Source organism: Euprymna scolopes, chromosome 20 (genome assembly GCF_053919585.1).
Source record: "Euprymna scolopes isolate OS-2025 chromosome 20, ASM5391958v1, whole genome shotgun sequence".
NCBI classification, from domain to species: domain Eukaryota; kingdom Metazoa; phylum Mollusca; class Cephalopoda; order Sepiida; family Sepiolidae; genus Euprymna; species Euprymna scolopes.
The window spans coordinates 334,167-359,324 of record NC_136501.1 but is presented as its reverse complement, the minus strand read 5'-3'; the positions used below and the strand labels follow the sequence as shown (position 1 = coordinate 359,324).

The 25,158-nt window shown below is 36.3% G+C and overlaps 1 protein-coding gene and 1 long non-coding RNA gene across 2 annotated transcripts; both read left to right on the top strand.

Moving 5' to 3' along the window:
* The first annotated feature begins 437 nt into the window (after positions 1 to 437).
* LOC145241278 (uncharacterized) lies at positions 438 to 19,992 on the top strand. Its single transcript, XR_013862530.1, has 3 exons — positions 438 to 547; positions 12,656 to 12,829; positions 19,777 to 19,992. It is a non-coding gene; the product is annotated as an uncharacterized LOC145241278 (long non-coding RNA).
* LOC145241276 (uncharacterized) lies at positions 12,837 to 16,677 on the top strand. Its single transcript, XM_080104016.1, has one exon. It carries the CDS (start codon positions 13,486 to 13,488, stop codon positions 14,872 to 14,874), a length of 1,389 nt encoding a protein of 462 aa, XP_079960142.1. The 5' UTR covers positions 12,837 to 13,485; the 3' UTR covers positions 14,875 to 16,677.
* Positions 19,993 to 25,158: the final 5,166 nt, after the last annotated feature.

Below are 25,158 nucleotides of genomic sequence, written 5' to 3'. Positions count from 1 at the left end.
TGTTTTAAGGTATTCTCAAGCGCTTTTATATATTTTTTAATTTAAAATTGCGGGTGTGTGGGTGTCAAATATCTCCAGATTTTCTACAAAAAACCGCTAGCCGCTAGATAAAAAAAAAAAAAAAAAAAAAAAAAAAAAATCTCCTGATCCAGCGGGAAAACCGCTAAATTAGCAATACTGTATATGTGAATGTTCCAGATTTATGTACATTTCATAAAAATAGTGTACTTTAAAACTTGGGAAAAAAGCGGAAGTGGCGTTTAAATAGCCTTATCCATTTACTTTAAATAATTTACTTGACTCTCTTACCCTCGTGAAAATATTAAAATATTAAAATAATTTGACTGTTGAATCTGAAATCGATCGACACTATCGTTCTGTTTGTTTTCTAAAATTTTATTTTTCTGCGAAGCTGTTTTATACGACGCCATCTTGAATTTAGACTACAACAAAACAACTAATCGAACCAGAACCACTCAAATTTCAAATCTTATAGTTTTAATATTATTTCTTTAAAACAAGCAATGCGGACGAATATTGGATAAGCGTAAGTATAATATTGCTTTAATTTATTTTATTTTACTATTTTCTAAAGAGTTTTATAACATCCCCTTTAATGACGTTTCTGAATTTTTGAGATGAGGATTGGTTATTCGTATTTGAATTCACCGGACTGGCGGACTACTGTTCTCATCTTGTGTGTAATTTTCGCAATGTTTCAGTCGATGAACCTCCGACCTTCTTCGGGTGTATCTTGTCGGTCTCTTCTGTTGAACTCCAAAATTTGGACGGAATTTATTTACATTCTTGGAGTAGTGTGCTATTATTCCATCAGCTATGACTGGATAGAGATCCTAAGTAATTCATAATTGTATTTTCGGTCGCCCACACTGAGGATTGAAGCTTCAACCTTCAGAAGAATATCACTTTTTACAGTAAGGACCCATGGTGTAGCAGTGTCAGAAATTTCGTGAAAATAGTGAATAATTCCACCCCATCTTTCCAAGCTTATAACTCCTCGAAAAATGTAATTCAAGCCCTAATTATTTTTTCAATTAAAGGAGCAAGGACCAAGGTTTTATTAAAAAAAAAACAAAAAAAAAACAATGTGTTTTTTTTTTAAAAAAAAAAGGTTTTAAACTTCGGACTTTACAGGTAAATTTCTAAAAAAGCGATTTTTTTTTTGTTTTAAATTTGAATATATTATTTACTGACCCTTTCTCTTCAATTTGTGATATATAAAACTATTCAAAATAAATTAATTATTTACTTTTTAATAGACATTTCAAAATGAGAGGCGTGAATTATTCGACCCCCTGTCTTTTTAAGCTTATAACTCCTCGAAAAATGTAATTCAAGCCCTAATTATTTTTTCAATTAAAGGAGCAAGGACCAAGGTTTTATTTAAAAAAAAAAACAAAAAAAAACAATGTGTTTTTAAAAAAAAAAAAAGGTTTTAAACTTCGGACTTTACAGGTAAATTTCTAAAAAAGCGATTTTTTTTTTGTTTTAAATTTGAATATATTATTTACTGACCTTTTCTCTTCAATTTGTGATATATAAAACTATTCAAAATAAATTAATTATTTACTTTTTAATAGACATTTCAAAATGAGAGGCGTGAATTATTCGACCCCCTGTCTTTTCAAGCTTATAACTCCTCGAAAAATGTAATTCAAGCCCTAATTATTTTTTCAATTAAAGGAGCAAGGACCAAGGTTTCATTTAAAAAAAAAAGACAAAAAAAAAAACAATGTGTTCTTATAAAATAAGGTTTTAAACTTCGGACTTTACAGATAAATTTCTAAAAAAACGATTTTTTTTTTGTTTTAAATTTGAATATATTATTTATTGACCCTTTCTCTTCAATTTGTGCGACATAAATTAATTATTTACTTTTTAATAGACATTTCAAAATGGGTGACACTTGGGGGGGGCGTGAATTTAAAAAAAAACGTTTGTCTAAAATATTATATTCGGTTTATTGGAAAGAACATAAAATTTCACATTGGCCCTGAAAATATCGTAAAAATAGAATCAATAGAAAAATTTTGATAGATTTTTAAAGTTTAAAAATTGAAAAATATTGAGTTCGGAAAATTCATTACTGTTTTTAAAAAAAAAAAATATTTCTATTACTTTTAAAACAACTGTAATAGTTTATTTTGGAAGTATAATCCATAAAGAAAATAAATAACCCACTTTTAACAGAGAAATTACGAGATTTTTATATTGTATTCGCAGTTTCGTGTTAGGGGTGTCAAAAATTCCTACAAAAATTCTGATACTGCTACCCATGGTGCAGTGGTTAGAGTACTTGAAAAAATCAGTTGTAAAAAGTGATTTTCTCCTGAAGGTTGAAGGTTCAATCCTCAGTATGGGCGATCAAAAAATACAATTACGAATTACTTAGGACCTCTATCCAGTCATGGCTGACGGAACAAGAGCACTCTGCCCCTGTGAAATTAATGAAGGGTTTCACTCTAAATTCCGTCCAAATCCCAGAGTTTTACAATATACACCTAAAGAAGGTCGGAGGTTACATCGAGCAATCACACTCAAGATGAGAACAGTAGTCCGACGAATCCTGTTTTAGGTTTTGTAAGAAAAAGTTATACTTACATTCAATGACCTCTTGTTTGCAAAGAAAGTGATACAAAAAACGTTTCTCCTTTGTGATTATTTTTATATTAATGGCTAATGTGTAACCCTTAGTGTGGTAACATGCCATCGATTATGTGGGAATTTATTAGTATAGACAAATAAATTGAAAAGGTGGTCAAGAAACAAATATATAACAAATAATAGTTTGAAATCGAAAAATTTAATTCCGACTCAAGTTGGGCTGCTCCGAGATGGGGCCAGTATAAAAGATTGCGAAATGATCGCTATTTTTCAACCCCAACTTGGAAGTCAGTTAATACTTAGATGATGACAGATGACATGTCGACTCTGTGGTGAGTTGCTGTACAAACTCAGAAAGGAACCAACACCCACATCCTGAAGAGGCCCCTGTTTGCAACATACCTCATTATCACACGCAAACTGAGTGTGGTGCATGTACATCGGCAACCAATTAGTAACAGATAAAATGCTCACCAAGGCACTGCTAGCACCCTATCAAGTCACATAAATAGGTGCAATGTAACAAGCTATAAGGCCGACAGGGAACACTGCACAACACAGATGACGTCAGCACTCTTCAGAACTCTATAGAATGCAGTGGTGTACATCAACTAACCTACTAACCTCTCAACTAGCCCAAGGCATGTTCAATATATATCCAAGGGGCAGCACCACACACCACTCCTCCCAGTACATATACACTAATCACCCCTCAGATGTGAAATGGCAAAGTTGAAGATGCCTTAGGGTAGAACCGACCCTCTCGAATCCCTATCCCCCTCATGGCATTGGTTCTTCCCTGTGTACGTGCAAAATGAATAGCCCATCCCTAAAATACATAAACAGTTAAAAATTCACCAAAATTCAAGAAATCAACCAATTTTAATGAAATCTTCAGTATTTAATGATTAACAATGATTAACAAAATATAATGAACCATTTTTTTTAAGAAATTTTAGTGAAAATGTATTATATTTTGTAAACAAAAACACGTTTGCTAAAGTTTTTATCTTTGTTTTTTTTTTTTTAATAAAATAAATCACTGTAGGTGTTAACAATTTAAACAAAAATTGGTCAATGTGCGCTGCTTGTTCAACCAAAGACCTACCTTTAGAATGTTGACTTTTAAGGATATATAGGGATAATCTGGCCCGCTATGAACGAATATCGCCTTTAAATTTATCGTTGACAAGTAGATTGTTTTTAGTGTTAATGCATTCAGTGTGCAATGTTATTTTCTAGTATTTTGAATTATCTGCCATGTTCCTTAATGGAAAGAAGTTATTCATAGAGCATGTGCAAATGCTGTTTGAGTTTTGTAGTAAGCGACAAGTGTATTACTTTTTCTGCATACCTGTAATTGAAGAAAGTTTCCATCAAAATAGAAGAATTCAACCAGCTTGCTCTTAAATTTTTTTATTCTTAAATAAAGAAGACTTATCTGAAAGAATTGCTTTTTGCAGGTATTACCCCCAACCTCCTCATGTTAAGAACAGCTTTCAGAATAAACACTCCCAAAGAATGGCTTTTGGAATAAACATCTTCAACCTCCACATAAGAATGCCTTTCAGAATAAACATCCCAACCTCCCCATGTTAAGAACAGCTTTCGGAATAAACACCCCAACCTCCCCATGTTAAGAATGGCTTTTGGAATAAACATCCCAAACCTCCCCATGTTAAAATGGCGTTAGTAATAAGCTCCCTTTGCAGGTAAGACTTCAGTGGGACAACCAGGACAAATTGACCCCATTTTTTTTCGTTTCTTTCTGTATTCAGAAAGTTTTCCTTTTTTTTTTTTCATTTGCACATGTGCACAACCTGCAGTTTCTCTTAGCTGCTAAAGCTAAAAGAATATGGCTGCCAGGCAAAACTACTACAGGAAAACATAAGATAATGAATTTTGTTGTATCTTTCAAACTAATTATCAGAGATAAATTTAAAGGCGGTATTTGTTTGTAACTGGCCGGATTACCCCTATATATCCTTAAAAGTCAACATTATAAAGGAAAGTCTATGGTTGGACAAGCAGTGCAAATTTACCACAAAATTTTTTAATATTTCTGGAACATTATAAAAAAAATGTTCATAAAGTCCGTGTTAATAAAATCAATATAATTTGAAGAAAAATTAATTTATCAAACTATCAATATTATCATTGAATTTAACATTGTTTATTCAACATGTTCACCTCAAAAATAATATAATTGTAAAAAAAGTTCATGTGATTTTAATGATAACAATTCCCACAAAAATGTCCAATGTAATATTATAATATTTTTCTTGTATGCATGGTGGTGTAAACATCAGTGTAAGAATTTTTTATAATCCTGAAAATTAAAAAAACCAGAATAACTAAGAAAATATAATTAAAAAAAATGTTATTTTATTAACGACTTATTTAGACAAATATGGATGAACAAAATTGTTAAAAAAGAAAAGAAACACACAGGATTTGCATTCTACTGTATTCTATTTAATTGTTGATAAATAATTGTTTTTTTTCTTATTTTTTCAATGAATACATTGTTAGTGTAATCAGTGATTTTCATTGACTGTTTTCACACTTAAAATGCTGTTTTAGTTTTATTTAAAAAAGATTTTGTCAGAAAAAAGTTGAAGAGCAATATTCAAAGACGGCAGGCAATAGTCAGGGTTGCAAAAAAAAAAAGAAATGCTCATTAAGCGACCTGCTCAATAGGGTTTGATAACAACTAACAATACACACAGATGAGAAAACGCTTTGGATAATCACGGATTTCAAGGGGGTTCTGCTAAAATCGTCATATTTGAAAAACCAAAGCACTTTAAGTCCTCCAAATACCACCATTTTGTTCAGAAATGAATATACTTTCAAATTAATTAATAATTAATAATATACATTATATATTTTAAGTAGTAAAGTGATAAAAATGTTAACCTCAAAAAACAGCATTTTCAGTAAGGTTTTGTAATGACCCCCCCCCCCGATTTTTAAATGCTAGTACCGCATTTGTAAGAATTTTGTCATGAAATTTGGAAACTAATTCGAATAGGTATCACTTTTAATAATTTAGGGTGCCCGAAATACTTCTAACCACTCGTTTTTTTTTGTTGTGTTAAAAAAAAACTTCAACATGATAAGTATTGAAAGTTTTAAAAAAGTTTTTTTTCGGACATCCACTGTTAAATAAATCAATCTTTTTACTGTTTTTATCAATTAAAAGTATAATTGTATGTTGTTTTCTCTTGCTAGCTAGCAATTTTAAATCATGATACCCGGAAAAAATCTTTCTATGTTAAAAAACTATCTAAAACCTATCTGTAGCAGCCATAACAGCAGCACAGCAGCGACAATACTATCAGCAATAGCATGGCTGTAAACAGACGGTTTTTTGTTAACTTTATTTCAGAACGAATAAAAAAAATGAAAATATGAATATAAAAAATCTTCTTACATGTTTAGTTAGAGCTATTTTATTATCAGAACATAATTAGCTTTATTAGAGCTATTCGGTTATCTGAAATATATAATTAAAGCAATCCCAACTAGTCTGGTAAAAATATTTATATGGTTGAAAAGATAAGAAAATAAACTTTGTAAATATGTAGCTTACGTGCACTTTTATCCATTGCATTAGCTATTAAGTGTGAATTAAACAGTGATTTGTTTTGAACAATCAGAAATGTAAAATGATTTATTTGGTTCACGTTTGCAAGTGGTACCCCACTCCCACCCCCACCCCCAATATTTTTTTCATTTTCATTTTTTTACAATTTTTTTACGAAAGTATCCAGTGTAATATAAACATCCCCAACCTCCGCATGTTAAGAAAAGCTTTTGGAATACCCCCCCATGTTAAGAACGGCTTTCAAGGTTAGGAGTGTTCCAAAAAACATTATAACATAGGGAGGTTGAGGGTGTTTATACTACACTGAGTACTGTTGTAAAAAATACATTAAGTTGACACTTATCTACCCAATTATATAAACAAAATGCAAAATCAATATTTAAATATTTGTAGTGAGTGATCAGTTTCTAATGTAGTTAAGAAATAAAAGATGTCTTAAAATGGAAAGTTTAAGGAAATAACATGTCGCTTGGACAAGAAATGTAATTGAAAATAAAAATCAAAATCATCCAAAATTTGTGAACGATTTGTCAGCTTTAGCAAAAAGAGTTTTTTTTATATTTAAATAGGTGTGCAAAAAATACTTGATACTTTTTCAAACGTCACATTTTCTGTTAGAGTGGCGTCATTTGTTTTAAATAAAATTAATTTTTGTCTGTTTGCCGTAATTCTTGTAAAGTTTCACACATCTCATTTTTGTAAGTTTACATATTTAAAAGTAATTTGATGTTCAAAACTTAAGGCATAACATTTTCAAAAGCCAATAATTATGAACCACTAACCATAAATATGGGTGTTAAACGCCCATTCAAAATAAAAAAAACTCCCTTAATCCTACCTCTAACCCTAGGTACGAGTGGCAAGCCTCCTCCTCCTTCTAAAACCTTCTTTAGCCCTAACAATAATGCTAAGTCTGAGTGGTCAGCTCCCTATCAAACAAAATTCCTTGAAAAGTGTGGTTAAATACAATGACCCCACAACTCAATCTTCACTCTTCAATCCTGCAGTCCAATGCACTTCTGACAGCAATTGCTTCTGCCAAACAAAAAAGACACCCTCTCTCCCAAATACAGGCTTTTTATAGGACAAAACCGTCCAAAGTTATTTGCATACTCTTCCCATGATCTCTAGTCTATAAATAGACGCAGTGGCCATTCTCTTCTTCTTCTTTCACTCTCTGAAGCGGGCGTTGCCAGTGGTAAAAGGTTTGCACGATTTTTTTTTTTTTTTTTTTTTTACTACACGCCCCCATGATCATTAAAGATCATTCACATCTCATAATCACGTGTCCAGATCGGCGCATTGCGTTCTCTTTGCGGTCTCTGCATCGGCACCGGTTCATCTTCATCACTCCCTGGCTCAGTACCACCATCCTCATCACCTAAATGGACCACACACCTTAAATCTAAAACATGTCGTGGCATTCCATTGACACTTAAGTTGTTTGGGGATTGCACTCCTGTTATCACTCCTCTTCCCCACTGCGTTGTGCATCGGGCATTAGGCGGTTTCACCCAAACTTCTTCTCCTATTTGGATTCTGGCTGGTCCTTGATCATTAATTTCCGGTGACATGTCTCTAGGATGCCTCCATTCGTAATTAAAGATTGCTCTATGTGGTACTGTGTCATCTCTTTGCCCGACCTTAGGGGACATGTTGTACCAAAATGTGGCCTCTTCAGGCGATATTCTTCCTCTCTCAGCTATTGCTTTCACAGTCCGATAATGTCGCTCCACAATGCCATTTCCTCCAGGTCTGTAGGCTGCCCTGTAATAACTTTTAATCTTCCATTTTTTTAGCATCATCTCAAAGATTTCTGAGCAAAAAACAGTGCCGTTGTCCATTATCACCTCCCTTACTAGACCTCGTTCAAGCATCACCTTTTCTAATTCAGTTGCAACTGCAGATGCGGCTTCCACTCGCAGTTCCTTCCATATCGCCAGTCTACTTGGCCCACAATCAATTATTGATAAGTACGCTCCCCCTCGGTAGTGTGCTATGTCAATAGCTAGTCTCGTCCAGTTCGTTAAAACTCCAATTTCCCCAGGATTATGTATATTTGGGGCAGGATCGATCGATTGACACCGAACACAGTTCTTTATTATCATCTGAATTTCTTCCCGTTTTACATTCGGATCCACTTGCCTCACCAAATATAATGTTCTCTCCACTCCCATGTGATGCATGTCATGCAACTCTTTAATTTCTCCAATTCCAAGACAGCATATCGGCGCCTCCTCTTTCTCAATTAACCACTGTTTTTTTTATCCGTGTTAGCGCATCTGCCTTGTTTCTTTCAGAAGGCACAGACACTGCTTTTATTTGCAGTTTCAATTCAGACATAAACTCTCTAAGCATCCCTAATCTCCGCTTGTCTGGCTCCTTTACATTCTATATTCCTCCCATCAACTGCTTTCACTGTACCGCTCCTTCCATATCCCTTCAAAAGTTTGGAATTGATTAAAGTAGTGGTGCACCCAGTATCGACAAGTGCAGTCATTACAGAATTATTCACCTCTACTTCTATTATAGGAAGAGGCCAGTATCGCGCCTTCATTTCATTGCTAGGGTAGCTTGCGGCGCAGAAGCTCCCCCTTGCCCGTTTCCCTGAATCTGAGGACAATATCTCGCAATGTGGCCAAATTTTCCACAATTGTAGCATGTTGCCCTGGCCCTAGGGATCTCTGTGCAATCTTTTTTTAGGTGCGGTCCTTGACATCTGAAGCACTGAAGGCTTGATTCTTTCTTTCCCTTATTAGTCTCATTAGTTTGCGCACTTGCGGCCAATGTCTGAGTTTCTACGACCCTTTTGCTGACTAAAAGCCGTGCAGTCGGTATCAGTTTGCTGACATCCATTCTCTCTATGTTCGGTAGCTGCTGTAATGCCACAGATACATCGTCTGGGAATCCAGTTATGAATGCCAGTTTGGCTGTATGTTCCAGCCCTCTTCCCAGATATCCCGCCAGTCCAGCCAATCTTTTGATTTTATTAGCATAAACATCCACTGATTCTCCTGTCCACTTGAATCGTTGCAGTTTTTCGTATGCCTCAAAAGGCCCCTCAGTGAAGGCGGTCACGAGTCTCATCTCTATCAGTTCTGCATCTTCTTGTTCTGCATTATTCATCTCAAGATAAAGAGCGAGTGCATCTCCCTGCAAAAAAAGTGGAATAAAACTGGCAAGGTCTGGCACATGTTGAAGCTTAGCCACCAGTTTTACTTTCTTTATCCATCCGACTACATCACCTTCTCCACTAAAAGGTGGTATCACATCTTTTCCCAATCTCAACATCCCAGATTCCATGATCTGTTCTTAGCCGGAATAGCTTGTGGTTAAATACAATGACCCCACAACTCAATCTTCACTCTTCAATCCTGCAGTCCAATGCACTTCTGACAGCAATTGCTTCTGCCAAACAAAAAAGACGCCCTCTCTCCCAAATACAGGCTTTTTATAGGACAAAACCGTCCAAAGTTATTTGCATACTCTTCCCATGATCTCTAGTCTATAAATAGACGCAGTGGCCATTCTCTTCTTCTTCTTTCTTCTTTCACTCTCTGAAGCGGGCGTTGCCAGTGGTAAAAGGTTTGCACGATTTTTTTTTTTTTTTTTTTACTACAAAAAGTTACATATAAGTGTCTAAAAAAGACCCCAAAAAACAGATCCTTCCTTAAAGAAAAGTGCCCGATTTATGTTAATGTTCTATCAATAATGATTAAACAATATGAAGTCGTTTTAATGCATTAATCTCATCTCTTCATTATTTAGATATAAATAATTGCAGAACATTCAGCAAATAATGAAGTTGTTTACATGGCAACCAAAAACTTAATCTGCTTGCCCATGAGTTTACCGCAAACTCTACTTTGGACCTAGCAAGCCACTCCCAGATTTTCCTCTGCAGACAGAAATCACACTAGATGATCTGAAAATCACTATTTCTCAAGTACATGATATCATAAAAATCTAGACATCTCAAAAGCACATAGACCTGATCTCATCCCAGCTGTACTATTAAAAAAAATGTTCCGTTGAGGTTGCTCAAGTTTTCCCTAAACTTTTTAACAAATACCTTAAGAATCTTGCTTTTCTGACAGCTGGAAAACTGCTTCTGTGGTACCAATTTACAAGAATTCTAGTGAAAGAACTGACCCATTAAATTATCGTCCCATTAGCCTCCTGTGGGGTATATGCGAAAGGGGATAAAAAAAGGTACCGTTAAAGGCTAGGTTATGGTTAGAAATAAAAACAACAAAAAAAGTAATATACAACGTACCGGGCATGTCTGCATCACTCTTTGGGAAAGAAAAAGGAAAGGCTGGCAAGCTCATTTATATGCCCGAAGGGCATCTTGGGAAGACAGGGCATGGTGGGAGAAGCTATTTTTTTTCTTGTCTTTTCCTTTTTTTCTTGATAGGAGGATATAAAAGCTGGGAAAAATTCCCTGCAAGACAGAAAAAGAAAAGAGTCGTGAACATCTCTTGAAAAGTATTCTGTGTTGCTGACGTTTAGATTGTGTGGTGTGACATTGGTGGCAAGAGGCCAGATATGGTCGATTGGAAAGAAGGTGGGTTCTCTCTACCATACTAAAAAATTACATCTGAGAGTATCCTACAAGACCTTCATTTGTCCATGTATGGAGTATTGTCAGATTTGGGCTGGTACATCTGCTCCTAGTCTCTCCCTCTTAAACAGGGTTCCAAAGAGAATCACCAATCTAATAAGTCTTGCACTATTAGCTAAGCTTCAACCGTTGTCCCATCAATGAAATGTTGCATGGCTCTGCCTGTTTTGCAAGTATTTTAATAGTAGGTGCTCTGATGATTAATAAGTCTTTGTCCCTCCTCAACATAAATTCCCCTGACAAACAGCAAAGTCTCACTCTACATAGTAGAAATCCCTATATGTAAGAAAGCCTTCTACTCTAATAGTTTCTTCTCTAGGACTGCTAGACTTTGGAATTCCTTTCCAGATTCCTGTTTCCTGGACTGTACTGACATGCAGGAGTTCTGTAATGTAAACAAACATCTTGCTGTTCAACTTCCTTCATAGTATCCCTGAAAATTATGTCCCAGATAGTAGCTCCCTACATGAAAGCGGCACTGTGCCTTGTTTGGAGCGAAAATGCAATTAAAAACATTGTCTAGAGATTAGGCAAATACACCAACGAAAATAATTTTTCATTACAAGTTGCAAAATTTGTATAAGACAGTAAAAAAAATATATATGGGCATTCATCAAGTTAAAAGATAAACAAAAATGATTGTGATTCAACTCTTTCCTTAGGTTACTGTAATGCAACTAACCTGTATATGTATATATATATATATATATATATATATATATATATATATATATATATATATATATGAACTCTCCCATTTCTGTCGATGTATGAGCTTCACACAACAACTGAGTTGTCTAAAACTATATACAGATCATTTGTTTATGATGTTGATGGCTTTGTAAACCATGTACGCTTTTTAGGATAACTGCTAATCTCTGTCGGTACAATTAGTTACCATGGACAGAACAGTCAGTAGATCTCAGTTTTTATATCAGTTTTATTTCTAGATGCATGTCAATTCAAGACTGAGAGTGCCTCTCTCCCAGTGATATTAATGTGTCTACAGATATTAACCTGGAAATTTCTATATCCTGGTGAAATATATACAATGCCTTGCATCCCTAAATGATCTTGTATTGGCCAGATTTATCACTGCTTAATTTTGGTTATCTATATTACAGAAAATCAGAACAACACTGGTATTATCGGTCACAAACCTAGCAAAAGAAAACTATAATTGATATTCTCTACCAAACTCTCTACAGCTTTTGTTTATTATTTTAGAGTCTACACTTAAATTCTTTGTTATGCAAAGTTAAAATCCTGATATAAGAAACCGTTTATAGATTAAAGTGTTCAATGTTTATAACCATCTCTATCATTAAACATTTAAGAATGTAATAACATCAGTAAAAGATAAACTTAGACTAAATATAAAGGTATTGTATTTGTATTTATGTCAGTTCTTATTTATTTCCTGATGTAAGCAATTGAAGAAAAAGATGATTATCAAATGCAGATATGAATAATTGTATAAAAATCTGTTTCAGTTAACATTCATGCTGCAATAAATTCATATATATTCTTGTCAGAAAAGTATTATAAATAATATCAAAGATATATTTTAAAGAATTTTGTATCAAATATCCTCAATAAAAAATGAAAGTGCTCATGTCAAATTATATTTTATAGAGTCTTGAACGGTAGCAGGAAAATTTTATCATTGAAGATAAATGAAACAATGTTATAAAGTTTAATGTGTTTATGTATCTTCAATACTTACATATGTAAACATTCATGTCATAAGAAATTCATATATATTTGTGTTGATATTATGTCTCTTTTATTTATAGATGCAAAGAACTACAAAAAAGTTGGTTTTCTAACTCAGCTAAGAATGAAGAAAGCTGTTTTGGACATGTGCTGACTCATTTATGTATTTTGATCAGTACTTTTATTGAAGCTCCAATAATAAAAGTAGTACATTTGGAGAAAATCTTATTCAGAAGATCTGCAGAAAATTTCTGGTAAAGCATTATTTTTCTATGAGTAAATATTTACATGCAACCGTAATTTACCCTGTGAGAAAGTTTATAGAAATCCACTTCTTTTAGACATGTGCTAACTCATCTATGTCACTTGTCAGATAGTTTTACAAAAGCCCAAATGAGATTTGCTAAATGCTTCAACACATAATATAATACAAACATCTTCATGTTTACAAGCATATGAAAATCATCTTACAAAACAAGAGATTATATTCTCGAAGCAAAATTATCATAAATAAAAACAAAAATGCAAATGAATAAAAAACAAATCATTCATATGCCTGTCAGATTTGTGGAATTGCATTTACGTACCTTGATAAGTATTTTTGTGGAAGCTCTAATAATAAACGATATACATTTGGAGAAATACTTCAGAAGTAAAGCAATCATTAAATCATAAATCTTCCTGGTTCAAAGCACATGAAAATCCTTTTATAAAACAATTACATTTATATAAATATGTCTTTCTTCCCAACTCTTCCAATGTACACAATATGCACACTAGTTAATATTTAGTTGATGTTGATTAATTTTGGATCTTACTTATTCTAGTTATATATGTAAAGACACACACACACACACACACATATATATGCACATATTTTTGTAAAGTTTCTAAACGTATCACAGAAAACATGCAGATGAGTAAAAAAGAAAGACCATATTCCTGTGACATTTGTGGAACTGCATTCACATTGAACTCAAATCTATCAAACCACAAGCGCATCCACAAGGGAGAGAAACCTTTTTCTTGTGAAATTTGTGGACATGCTTTTCTCAAGAAAACTAATCTGCAAACACACATGCGTGTACACACAGGTGAGAAACCATATTCTTGTCAAATTTGTGGATCAGCCTTTTCATTGAAGTCAACGTTAAAAAACCACATGCAGAGGCACGCGAGTGAAAAACGAGATCGACCATATTCTTGTAAAATCTGTACAGCTACATTTTATCATAAATCCACATTAAAATATCACATGCTAATGCATACAGGGGAGAAAGCATTTTCCTGTGACGTCTGTGGAACAGCATTCTCACGGAATTGCCACCTGAAAAGTCATATGAGAACTCACACAGGTGAGAAACCATATTCTTGCAAATTTTGTGGTGTTTCATTCCCAGCAAAGTCTACTTTGAAGAATCACCTCCTTATGCACACTGGAGAGTATCCGTATTCTTGTGACATTTGCCAAGCTCCATTTCCTCAGAAATCTGCTCTGGCAAACCACATGCGCAAGCACACGGGCGATCGTCCATTTTCTTGTGAGGTTTGTGGATCTGCGTTTCTACGCAATGACAGCTTGCGCAAACACATGCGAGTGCACACTGGAGAGAAAGCATATTCTTGTGAGATTTGTGGATCTGCATTTGCAGATAGTTCAGGTTTGGCCCGGCACCGGCGTGTACACACTGGTGAGAAGCCATACACATGTCAGATTTGCCGCGCGTCATTCTTCGGGAATTCTGGTTTGCGAACACACATGCGCAGACATACAGGTGAAAAGCCATATTCTTGTCCACTTTGTAAATCGGCATTTTCTGAGAATTATGCACTGAAAGGCCACATGCGGACTCACACTGGTGAGAAGCCATTTTGTTGCAAACTTTGTGGATCAGTATTTGCACAGAGTTCCACACTTAAAAGTCACATTCGAACACACACAGGAGAGAAACCATATTCTTGTAAAGTTTGCCAATCGGCGTTTGCACAGAAATCGCAACTTACAAGGCACATGAGAACACATTCTGGTGAGCGACCATATTCTTGTCAAGTTTGCCAGTTGACATTCACGCAGACTGGTGGCCTAATCAAACACATGAGGATACACACTGGTGAGCGACCTTATTCTTGTGAGATTTGTGGTTTTGCATTTTATGTGAACGATGCATTAAAGAAACACATGAGAACTCACACTGGAGAGAAACCATATTCTTGTAAAGTTTGTCAGACTGCATTTGCACAGAAATCAACTTTGAAAACGCACATGAAAATTCACACAAAAGATGCACTCAAAAGTTGAGACTTGTCTGCCTTTCTGACAATCAACTGGATATGGAAGAGAAATAGTGTTCTTGTTAAATTTATAAATCTGAATTTTTAGGTGATTCTAATTTTAAAGCACATATATAGTATAAAAGAGCTTGACCAAGAGTATATAGACAAAGAAGCTTCACTATAATGTCTCACGAATGACAAGCTTTTATATGACAAGAAAAGACAGGTGGATTTAATAAATAGGTGGCTTATAAACAAATGACTTGTGCAGCTTTTGCCATTCAGTTATTGAGAGCCCCATTCACCTAATGACTAGATGTGAAATACTATTTCGAGATGGCCCTTACACTGCTCAACATAACAAAGTATGTACATACCACCATTAGAAGATATATGGAAAGAACATAAGAGTGTAGGAATGTTACTGGATAAGATTAACCAAAAATATTTAGGTGGTAAGTCTTCATTTTAGTGGCTGAAGAATAGGAGACTTCTATATGACAAGGAAACACTCATCAGAGACGAACAAAATAAAAAAGGCTTACTCATAAAAGGATTAATAGAAATTAGGTGGCACATAAATAAATGGCCAAAGCAGGTTTTGTCATTTCGTGATTGTAAGCTCCAGTGAGCTAATATCTGGATACTATTGGGAGATGGTCTTTATACTGTCTGCCATAACAAAGAATATAAATACCTTAATTGGAAGGTTTGCAAAGATACATAGCATGATAGATTGTAAAAAATCTAGGACCATGAACATTCATCAATAAGATTAATTTGAAAGGTGAGTGTTCTATGACAAAGAGATACAGGCAGGTAGATGCACACAAGAAAAGGCCATAATTCTTGTAATATAATATAATCACCTAAAATTCCACTTTTAGATACATACAAAGATTTATTTTAGCTGGTCAAGGCCCAGGCTTACTCTCAAATGAATTTTTAAAAATGGCTGATGCAGGTTTTGTCAGTCAGTGATTGAGAGCCCAGGCCACCTAATGTCTGGGTACCAAATACTATTTGCAGATAGCCTTAAAACTGTCCAACATAAAAACTATGTCAATACCTCCATTGGAAGATTGTAGAGAGATGCAGCATCAATCCTCAGTGATATCAAATGGAAAGGTGACTGTTCTATGATAAAAACGGTCTACAATAAAATCATCATTGACGATTTTTTTTGTTGATGCTAAAACGTATTGAATTCACAGAAATAATGTTGAGTATAAAGAACCTACCTAGTGTAATGAAAGATAGAAAGTCAAGATGATCCACAATTCGGTAAGGTGGTTAATACAAGAACATGAGAGTAACTATTATAATGCACATAGAGGTGATTTTATCATATGAATTAAACCTGAGGAAAAATAATAATCACCATTTCTAATCTATACACTTTTTCAGATGGTATATTCTTGTATTTTCCAAAATTCCACATATTGAATATATGATACTTCTGCAATTTATGGACCATGTGGAAATAATGTTTTTATTTAGTAATGCATTCTTCACATGGCGAAGGGGTGCTTTGTTTACTATTCTATGCTTTCACCTAACAATGTAATAAACAAAAGTTGCTGTAAAATGAATTGAACCTGAAAATCCTAAAAAAAATAGCGAGGTTGGTAAACTGCAGAAGTACCTAAAGAAGGGGGGGAAAAATTAAAGAATATGAAGTTTCCATTTCAGTGAAATTCTGTATTTTACTGCAGAAAAAAAAATTCTGCTTGATTTACTAAAATTTTCCATGAATGTGAATCCTCCTTTTGGTTGAAATCCATTATTTTAATAATAATAAAATGTTGATGTCTGTTAACTCACTAGAGCTTTACTTCCTTATTTTTATTGCTTATTTTTTGTCACTATTTTGTTGAATTTTCTGTTTCTCTTTTATCCTTATCTTTTTTTTTACATTGAGGTCACCACTTATCAAGGCCTGGAAGCCACCACTTATAAAGGCCCGGAAGCCACTCGGAGATAAGGGTTATTGTGTGTACAGTAATCAATGGGATAGTATCATAGTAATCGTTAGTATTGGAGATTTGATAAAGTGTCTTACTTAAGGGGGCGGTTCATCAGGAATTTGTTTATGTTGGACTTGAAGACTTCCAAGTTGTAGTCAGGTGGGAAACAGGCAAACGGAAGAGAGTTCCACAGGCATGCACTTCTAAGAAAGAAGCTTTGTTCATGGAATCTACGTTTTGATTTAGGCACAGATAAATAATAGGGAAAATTACTGACAGTGGTTTCAGCTAGATGGGTGTTTTTTCATGAAAGATTGGCGAGGGGGGACCAGAGATTGGAGCTCGAACGAGCACTTGCCATGGAAATAATGATAAAACAAAGACAGGCTCGCAATGTCTCTTCTGTGGGAGAGAGGTTGCAGGCAAGAGAAAAGGGAATCCCCCACCAAACCATGAAGTCTATTTTGTACTCTGTCAAGGCAGGATAGACTGTTTTTAGTAGCTCCAGTCCAGATGTTGCAACAGTACTCCATCCTTGGACATACTTGGCTTTTATACAGATACCCTCCCCTACTTTGTCCAGTGAATGGTATATACGCTCAGAGATTATAATTAGGATGTCTGCCGTAGAACGGGCTTGCCTAAATCCATATTGTTGGTCGCTCAGAAGTTTAGTGTCTGTAAGGTGATGGACTAGAGCTTGGTTAATAATAGACTCATCAAATATTTTCGCAAAAAGTGGAAGTAGGCTAATGGGGCGGTAATTTACTGGGTCAGTTCTGTCACCAAAATTCGTGAAAACTGGTAGTACAGAACCAGTTTTCAAGCAGGCAGGAAATCAAAATTCATTAAGATATGCATGATTTGCGCGCTCAACTAAATGAATTGCTGGAGAAAGAGACAGCCTGGCACTGGAGGCCAGAATGCCAGACGGTGTTTGAGAAGATCAAAGAGAGGTTAACTTCAGATCTTTTTTGATACACTATGATCCAAGGTTGAGAAGAATAGTAAGGTGTGATGCAAGCTCATTTGGTGTGGGAGCTTGCATACTTCATATAATGCCTGACGGTACCAGGAAACTGATCGCACATGCATCTAGAATGCTACTAAAAGCCGAAAGACAGTACTCTCAAATTGAAAAAGATGCCTTGAGTATTATATTTGTTGTGACAAAGTTTCATAGGTATTTACACAGCAGAAAATTTACATTGCAGACAGATCAGAAGCCGTTACTCACAATGTTTGGTTCCAAAAAAGGCTTACCGATATATACGGCTAATAGACTGTTGAGATAGGGTACATTATAACTGAATTATTATTTCACCCTCGAGTACTTATCTTCAAAACAAATTTGCCATGTGGATAGCCTATCTAGGCTGAGACCATTGAAAAGGGATCCGTTTAAAGATTCCATCATTGCCGCTCTTCGGATGGATGCAGAAATAAAAACGATGATGGGCAACACAATCAGAGAACTTCCGGTGTCTCTACCAGAGATTAAAAGGGAAGCAGACAAGGATGACTTCATAAAAATAAGATCGCCACAAAGGGCAATGTTCCAGAAGTATTTTTGCTTTGCGATGTGGTTTTACTATATGACGAAAGAGTGGTGATTACCAAATGTCCGCAAAAACGAATTCTATGGGATTTTCACACAGAACAACCTGGAAAAAATGGTATGAAGAGTTTGATGAGGAGCTATGTCTACTGGCCTAATATGGACAAGGACAAGATAGACTTGTGCACAGGCTATGCTCTTGCGGCTAAATCACCACCGGTTATGTTTAAATCTTGGCCAAAGACTGACCAGCTTTGGCTTAGGGTGCACATTGATTTTGCAGGTCTGCTCAAGAACAATTAGTACTTACTCGTAGTCAATAGTTTCACCAAGTGGCCTGAGGAATTGAGGTGCAGAAGACCAACAACTGGAACGACTATAAATTTCTTACATGAACTGTTCACACGTTTCAGTGTAGTCGATTGCATTTTAAGTGATAATGGAACCCAGTTTACGTCTGCTGAGTTCAAAAGTTTTTGTGATACGTTCCAAATTAATCATGTCACCACTCTCCAATACCATATATGGTCGAATGGGCAAGCAGAACGCTTCATGGACACTCTTAAAAGAGCACTGAAGAAGGCTCGTTACCCCAACAGATGAAGCACTTCAACAATTTCTATATGTGTATAGGATTATACATAACCTGAACACTCCAACAGCACTCTCACCTGCAGAAACGATGTTTGCACGAAAAGTGAGATCCAATTTTGACAAGCTCTTACCCAAACAGTTAAGGCCACTAGTAACCACTTATGTACCCAGTAAACGTTCAGGTCAGGTGAAAGAGTATTTTTCAAAAGTTATAAAAACAACACATCATTCTGGGAGTGTGTACAATTACTAAGAGAGTCGGTGACATGGTATATATCATCCAAGGACCAACATATACTCACACCACCACCAGAACCAACTAAGAAAATGTCGATCAGTTGAAATTAGTGACAGTCCACCATTGGAAGATGAGCCGATAGACACTGTCTTCAAAACTTTTGATCTTGAACCTCCTCAACAAACACCTGAACTATGGCGGTCATTCCCTAAGAGAAAGTTTGCTGAGTCATTGAGGGTAAACCCTAAAAGGAAGAGGCACTGACAGCTTTTACAAACAAAACGCTTGGGAAAGGTGTGTTGGAGACACCCCTCCGTGGGATAATGGACTATCTCATGATGTCATTTCCTCTAGTGACATCACTTCCGGTATCGAGTTCCAGTGCCTAGAAGTCTGAGATTGGCACGCGACCAAGCAGGACATGTGCAAACGTCCTACCAGTGAGGAATGGATTTGCTCAACTCACTTTGCCTATAATTTATGTGAATACATGTTCGTTTCCTAAAAATTCTGTGTTCCTTTCATTTATTACCATTTAACCCCATAACATTTTAATTGATATTTTTGTAGATCATCCCAGCCACACACACACACACACACACACACGAGTGAAATTTATTTAATATGGATTCCAACAACTTACTCATGACACACAGGAGACTTATTGGTCTGTACTGAGGGAGATGACTTTTCACCTGAATTCTTAAATACAGGGCATACTGATGAGGTTTTCCAGGATGTTGGAAAGCACTTCTCCTTAAGGCAACGCTTAAACAGTTTTGTAAGTATGGGGGCAAGTTCTGATTGTAGCTTTTTCAACACTATAATTGGAATGCCGTTAGGGCCAGTTGCTTTACTAGAATCAAGGTTCTTGATTAGCTCTGCGACTTCATGCACAGATATTTGTATGTTGGATAGCGTGTTGTCTGTTATAGGAGGAAATATGGGGAGTAGATGGCCTTCATCGCATAGGGTGAAATTAGCTACAAAGTTCTTGGCAAATAGTTTGGCCTTGTCTGATGCTGACGAGATGACCTCAGGTCCATTGGTGATGGTTGGGATAGAACGCATGCTTCTGTTCAGGATCCTGTTTGCCAAATCTGGTGGGAACCAAGCCACTGCTCAGCTACTTTGGATTTAATGGACTGAGCATATAGCTCTCTTGCATTTTTTATTACTCTTTTACAGTGGTTGCTGGCAGTCATGAAAACAGCTTTAGTCTCAGTACATCTATTATGTTGGTAGCTATGGAAAAAGTGATTACTGTGCGCGATGGCAGGGGAGAACCATAGCTGGCTGTTAGGTTTTTGGTAGAATTTTTTGGATGGTATGAATTGGTCTATGCCTACAATTAACCATTTGGTCAGGTTTGATACTATAGAGGACACATCCTTTTTAAACATGGAATGCAAAGGTAGATAAGATATTAATGTACAGAGGCTATCCAAGTCAGCCATAAAGGATCCCAGAGGAGATAGAAGGAACATGAACATAGCTCAGGGGAAGTTGTGAGAAAAAGGTCTAGAAGGCTTGCATACTGACTGGTAGTATCGGCCACATGGGTGGGTTTGTGAACAATCTGAGTGAGGTCATAGGCAATGGGTAAATCATGATAGAATTTCCCCTCATCATCTGTCTTATTTGAAGGGTCAGTTATTCCACATTATGTACATTGAAGTCACCACAAATGTGAATGTTAGCCGAAGGATGAGCAGACAGGATGTGGTCAATTTTCCCAGATATACTCTTAAAGATAGTGTCTATGCTGTTGTGGGGGCGATAGAGGGCAAATATAAAAATATAAATGTGGTGGTGTAAGCAAGTGCAACCTGGAAGCACATATAAGGTAAATTGGGGTCTTCTCTGGAGATATCCCTACCACATGAAAAGCCATCTTTAATGTAGGCAATCATGGCGATCTTGGGGGTCAGACGAATCTAAACTTCTAAATGTACATGAAAAAGTTACGATAATAATAAAGCGATGAAGTTTATGGATATCTTATACATTAAGGACCCTATGCTATTAAGTAGTGATTTAGTAAGTTAGATAAAGATCACATTAGTACATGTCAGGATAACCTGCTTCAAATTGAATTGTACCCAGAGATGGGTTACATGTTTAGGTGGCAGTCAGAAGGCCAAACTCATGACATGAGTCCTGTTTGCAAACGAGAGAAAACTAAGAGTTTCAGTCAGTCTCACTCTGGAACGACCAAGGATAATTTCCTTTGAATCCAAGTCCCCACAGATGATTCGACCTTAGCCTGTACCTCCAATCGATTCTTATCCAGCTGGAGACCCAGTCCGAACCATACTCCAAGAATCTGAACCGGGCTGTCGATCCAACTGAAATCGCCTGGAAGTATTAAAACCCCCGACCAGGCTCCCAACCACAGACCAACGGACTTGCTATGGTTGACAAGGCCCCTGTAGCATTTTCATATTCAGCGAGTGCTTTAGTCACTGCTTTTATGTCTTTGCATTGAGATACACATACGGTGATGTCCACATACTCGGACACCCTGGCATATTTTCCGCCAGGTAGAGTAATGCCGTACAGGACTGTCTCACCACCTTGTCCCTTAATTTGTGAAGGAATGACTCCAAAGCCAGGACATAAAGCAAAGGCAACAGTGGACAACCCTGACATACTGACCAAGAGATCCCAAACGACTCCGAGAGCCTAACATTTACTTGCACTGCTATCGTCTGTCTGAGATACAGGGCAGAGGCTCATTTGTGGAAGTTGGGACTAAAACTGGCAGTCTCTATAACAGATTCCAAGAAACAATGGTTGGCACTATCGAACGCTTTGGACTGATCTAAATTGATCAGCGTGGCTTCTGTGTCATCTTCTAACTTGTCTAAGATTGTGCACACCAAGTGCAGTCTTTTGAATTGATCTGCTCTTCACAGCATAGTCCTGATCTGGTTTGATCAAGTCAGTGATAATAACCTGCAATCGGTTTGCAAGAATGCCGGACAAAATTGTCTACTCTGTGTTTAGTGAAGTGATGGGCCTATAGTCATCAAAGTCCTCCCCACCATGACGATCTCTTTTATTCGGTAATATGACCACTCCTTTGGTAACCTTCCCAGGGATGGATCCTTGAACAAACCAGTGGTTACACATATCCTTTAGGAGAGGAACAAACATGGGTGACAGCCCCAAATACATTTTGTGAGCCCGACCATCAGGCCCTGGAGATTTGTTTTAGCCAACCTGCTTCAAGGCAGTAATGATTTCATGCTTCGTAACCATCCCATCACAGCTAGCTGCTCAGGTTGCAGTAAGGGGCAAGTCAGCTAAGTAGCTGCGAAACTCCTGGCCGTGGAGTCTGGATAGTCGATGAAGCGCTCCTCCAAATGCTCACAAAACCCCTTGCAAGTCGATATGAGAGTACATCTTTCTAGGTTTTTCATTTTCCAAATGTACCCATCTGAGCAGCAGTATAAGATGGCCTTATACTTAACAGCTTCATTAGAGACTGTTTAACCATGCCTTAACTATTTGACATTCATATCGCTGGCTAGTGAAGCAATTAAGGTCCCCCTAAACTGATGCTATCTGTAGGGGACATCCCCCCCCCCAGCCACCGCCCAGGTCAGCCTATCCTTTACATGCTTTTTTGTCCAAGCCCTAGTTAGAGCAAGGCGTTTGCTATATTGGATGCAAAAGCACCTAATTGTGGCCTTAAGCTTAACCCACCAGCTACTCCCGATACCCCCCCATTAAATCTTGCTGAATTAATGTTGTCTGCTGTTCCCAGAAGTCAACCATCTCCAGCAAGGAAGCATTCAACTTCTAGTACCCAGCCAACCTAGGACTATCACTTCAAACAGGGTATAATTAATTTATGGTCTGAATGACCTAGCCAGTGGAATGTGGGACAAGATAGAAAATTTACATTGCCCCTTCTAACTAATATTCTGTTCAGGTAGGTACTCAGACAGAAGGCCACATTAGCATGTCACATCCACATCTCCCTCCCTGACTGATCCAGATGAAAACTGTCAATAACATCGCACAAGGCCATAAGTCAGGCAGACTGATTTCACACCTATCTGACCCTCCATTCCCCCCGATCTTTTCTATATTCTGGGCCAGGATGGCATTCAAGTCCCCCATTAACACTGCCTGCTCTGGACCCAAGAGAAACACATCCACACACTGTAAAAAAGAAACCCTCTTGCTAGCGATATTAGGCATGTAAACTGCCACAATCCGGAACTTACCGCTTTTAACAGCAACATTAACCACAACCTGCATCCCCTGAGCATCTGCATGGGCTACATACACTGTTGCAGATAGGGTGTGACTCACTAACACAGATATCCCACAATTATGAAGATTGCCATATGCTGATTGCACGTCAAAATCGTTTGTCAGCACACTGCAGTCCTTGTATGAAATGAAGTATGTCTCCTGGAGAGCAGTTACATCTACCTCAAGGGCCATGAGATCCTGCAGCATGCGAGCAGCCTTGCTTCTGGATATGATGCCCCTCGTATTTAAAGAAGCTAAGTTGAATTCCATAGATTTCTACCTAATAATATTCGTCAGTGTTGCAAACAGGACCAAGTTAAGGTGTCAAAAGCCTGTCCAAGACTGCTGGTCTCTCGAAGTCGGACTCAGATGCAATGAATGTAACTGACCCAACAAACGGTGAGGGCAAACAAACAACAATAACAAAAAAAAAAAAAAAAATCCATGCAGATCCAGACACCCAAAAAATGGGGTCGGCCCTTTTGAGGAAAAACCTTTTACTTGGGCAAAAGCTCAAGAAGGCTAGTTAATCTTATTACAAGCGTAACCGGATGACGACAGAGCAGCTGTCTTTTTCAACTGCCCCCACCCGAATGATTCATTAGCTCGTTTTTTATAGCCCTTAGGCGAAACTCAATCGTCGCTGTGGGTAGGATGGATGTAGCTCATTGGTAAGCTTTTTAATTTGCAATCAAAAGGTTTTTCGCCACAGGTAGGCCCGACTCATACACTGGCGCACAATTTTTGAGTGTTTTCATGTATGCTCGTCACTATATTTTCAACATATAATGTCTTTAAATAATTAAATACTTATTTATGTAATTTTTTTCCTAAACTAATGTATGTGAAAACTTGCGCTGATTAATATATATATATATATATATATATATATATATATATATATATATAATTTTTCAACAACATCTACTGGATTCGTATTTATAGGTTAAAATTGAATTATTCATATTTACTTATACACAGAATTTTTACTTGATTATATAATTCGAAATTAAAAAAAAAAAGAAATTACTGACATCGCACTGCCGCTGCAATAATAACGTTATTATTTAGAAACCAATATTAACATGGAGAAGGTGCTTTGTAACTATTCTGTACTAGCAATTTAATAAACAAAAGTAACGGAAGAATTGGATTTAACTTGAAAATACAATGAAAAAATAGCGCGTAGCATAACATTTTGTTATTTCAAATTATTTAATCAATTATCAAAGGTCCATGAGAACTTTTAAGTTTGTTAGAATAACTTTAAATTTAGTAATCAAGGAAAAAAAATGGAAGAGTAAAAACAGAGATAAACCAAGAAAAAAAAAACAACAAAAAAATCAACCTGGTTTTCTAAAATGTTTAAAAAAGAACAAAACAAAATTGAATAATCGTAGAGAATAAATTTATTTTAAAACGAGAACTTACGTTCGTTTATTGAAAAGTTTTGTTAAAAAAGGAAAGCCCCCCCCCCAAAAAAAACACACCCTGCATAAAAATATTTTCCTCCACTTTTTAAAAAATCTTTCTTTATTTAAAATGTCGGAAATTTATCCTCTTTCAGATAAATTTGACACGAAAGTAACTAGCCTGAAATAAAAGCATGAAATAAAAAGGGGGAGGGGTAAAGAATAAAATATAAAGATCTTGTTTCAAAACGAAGAAGAGATTTTATTTACG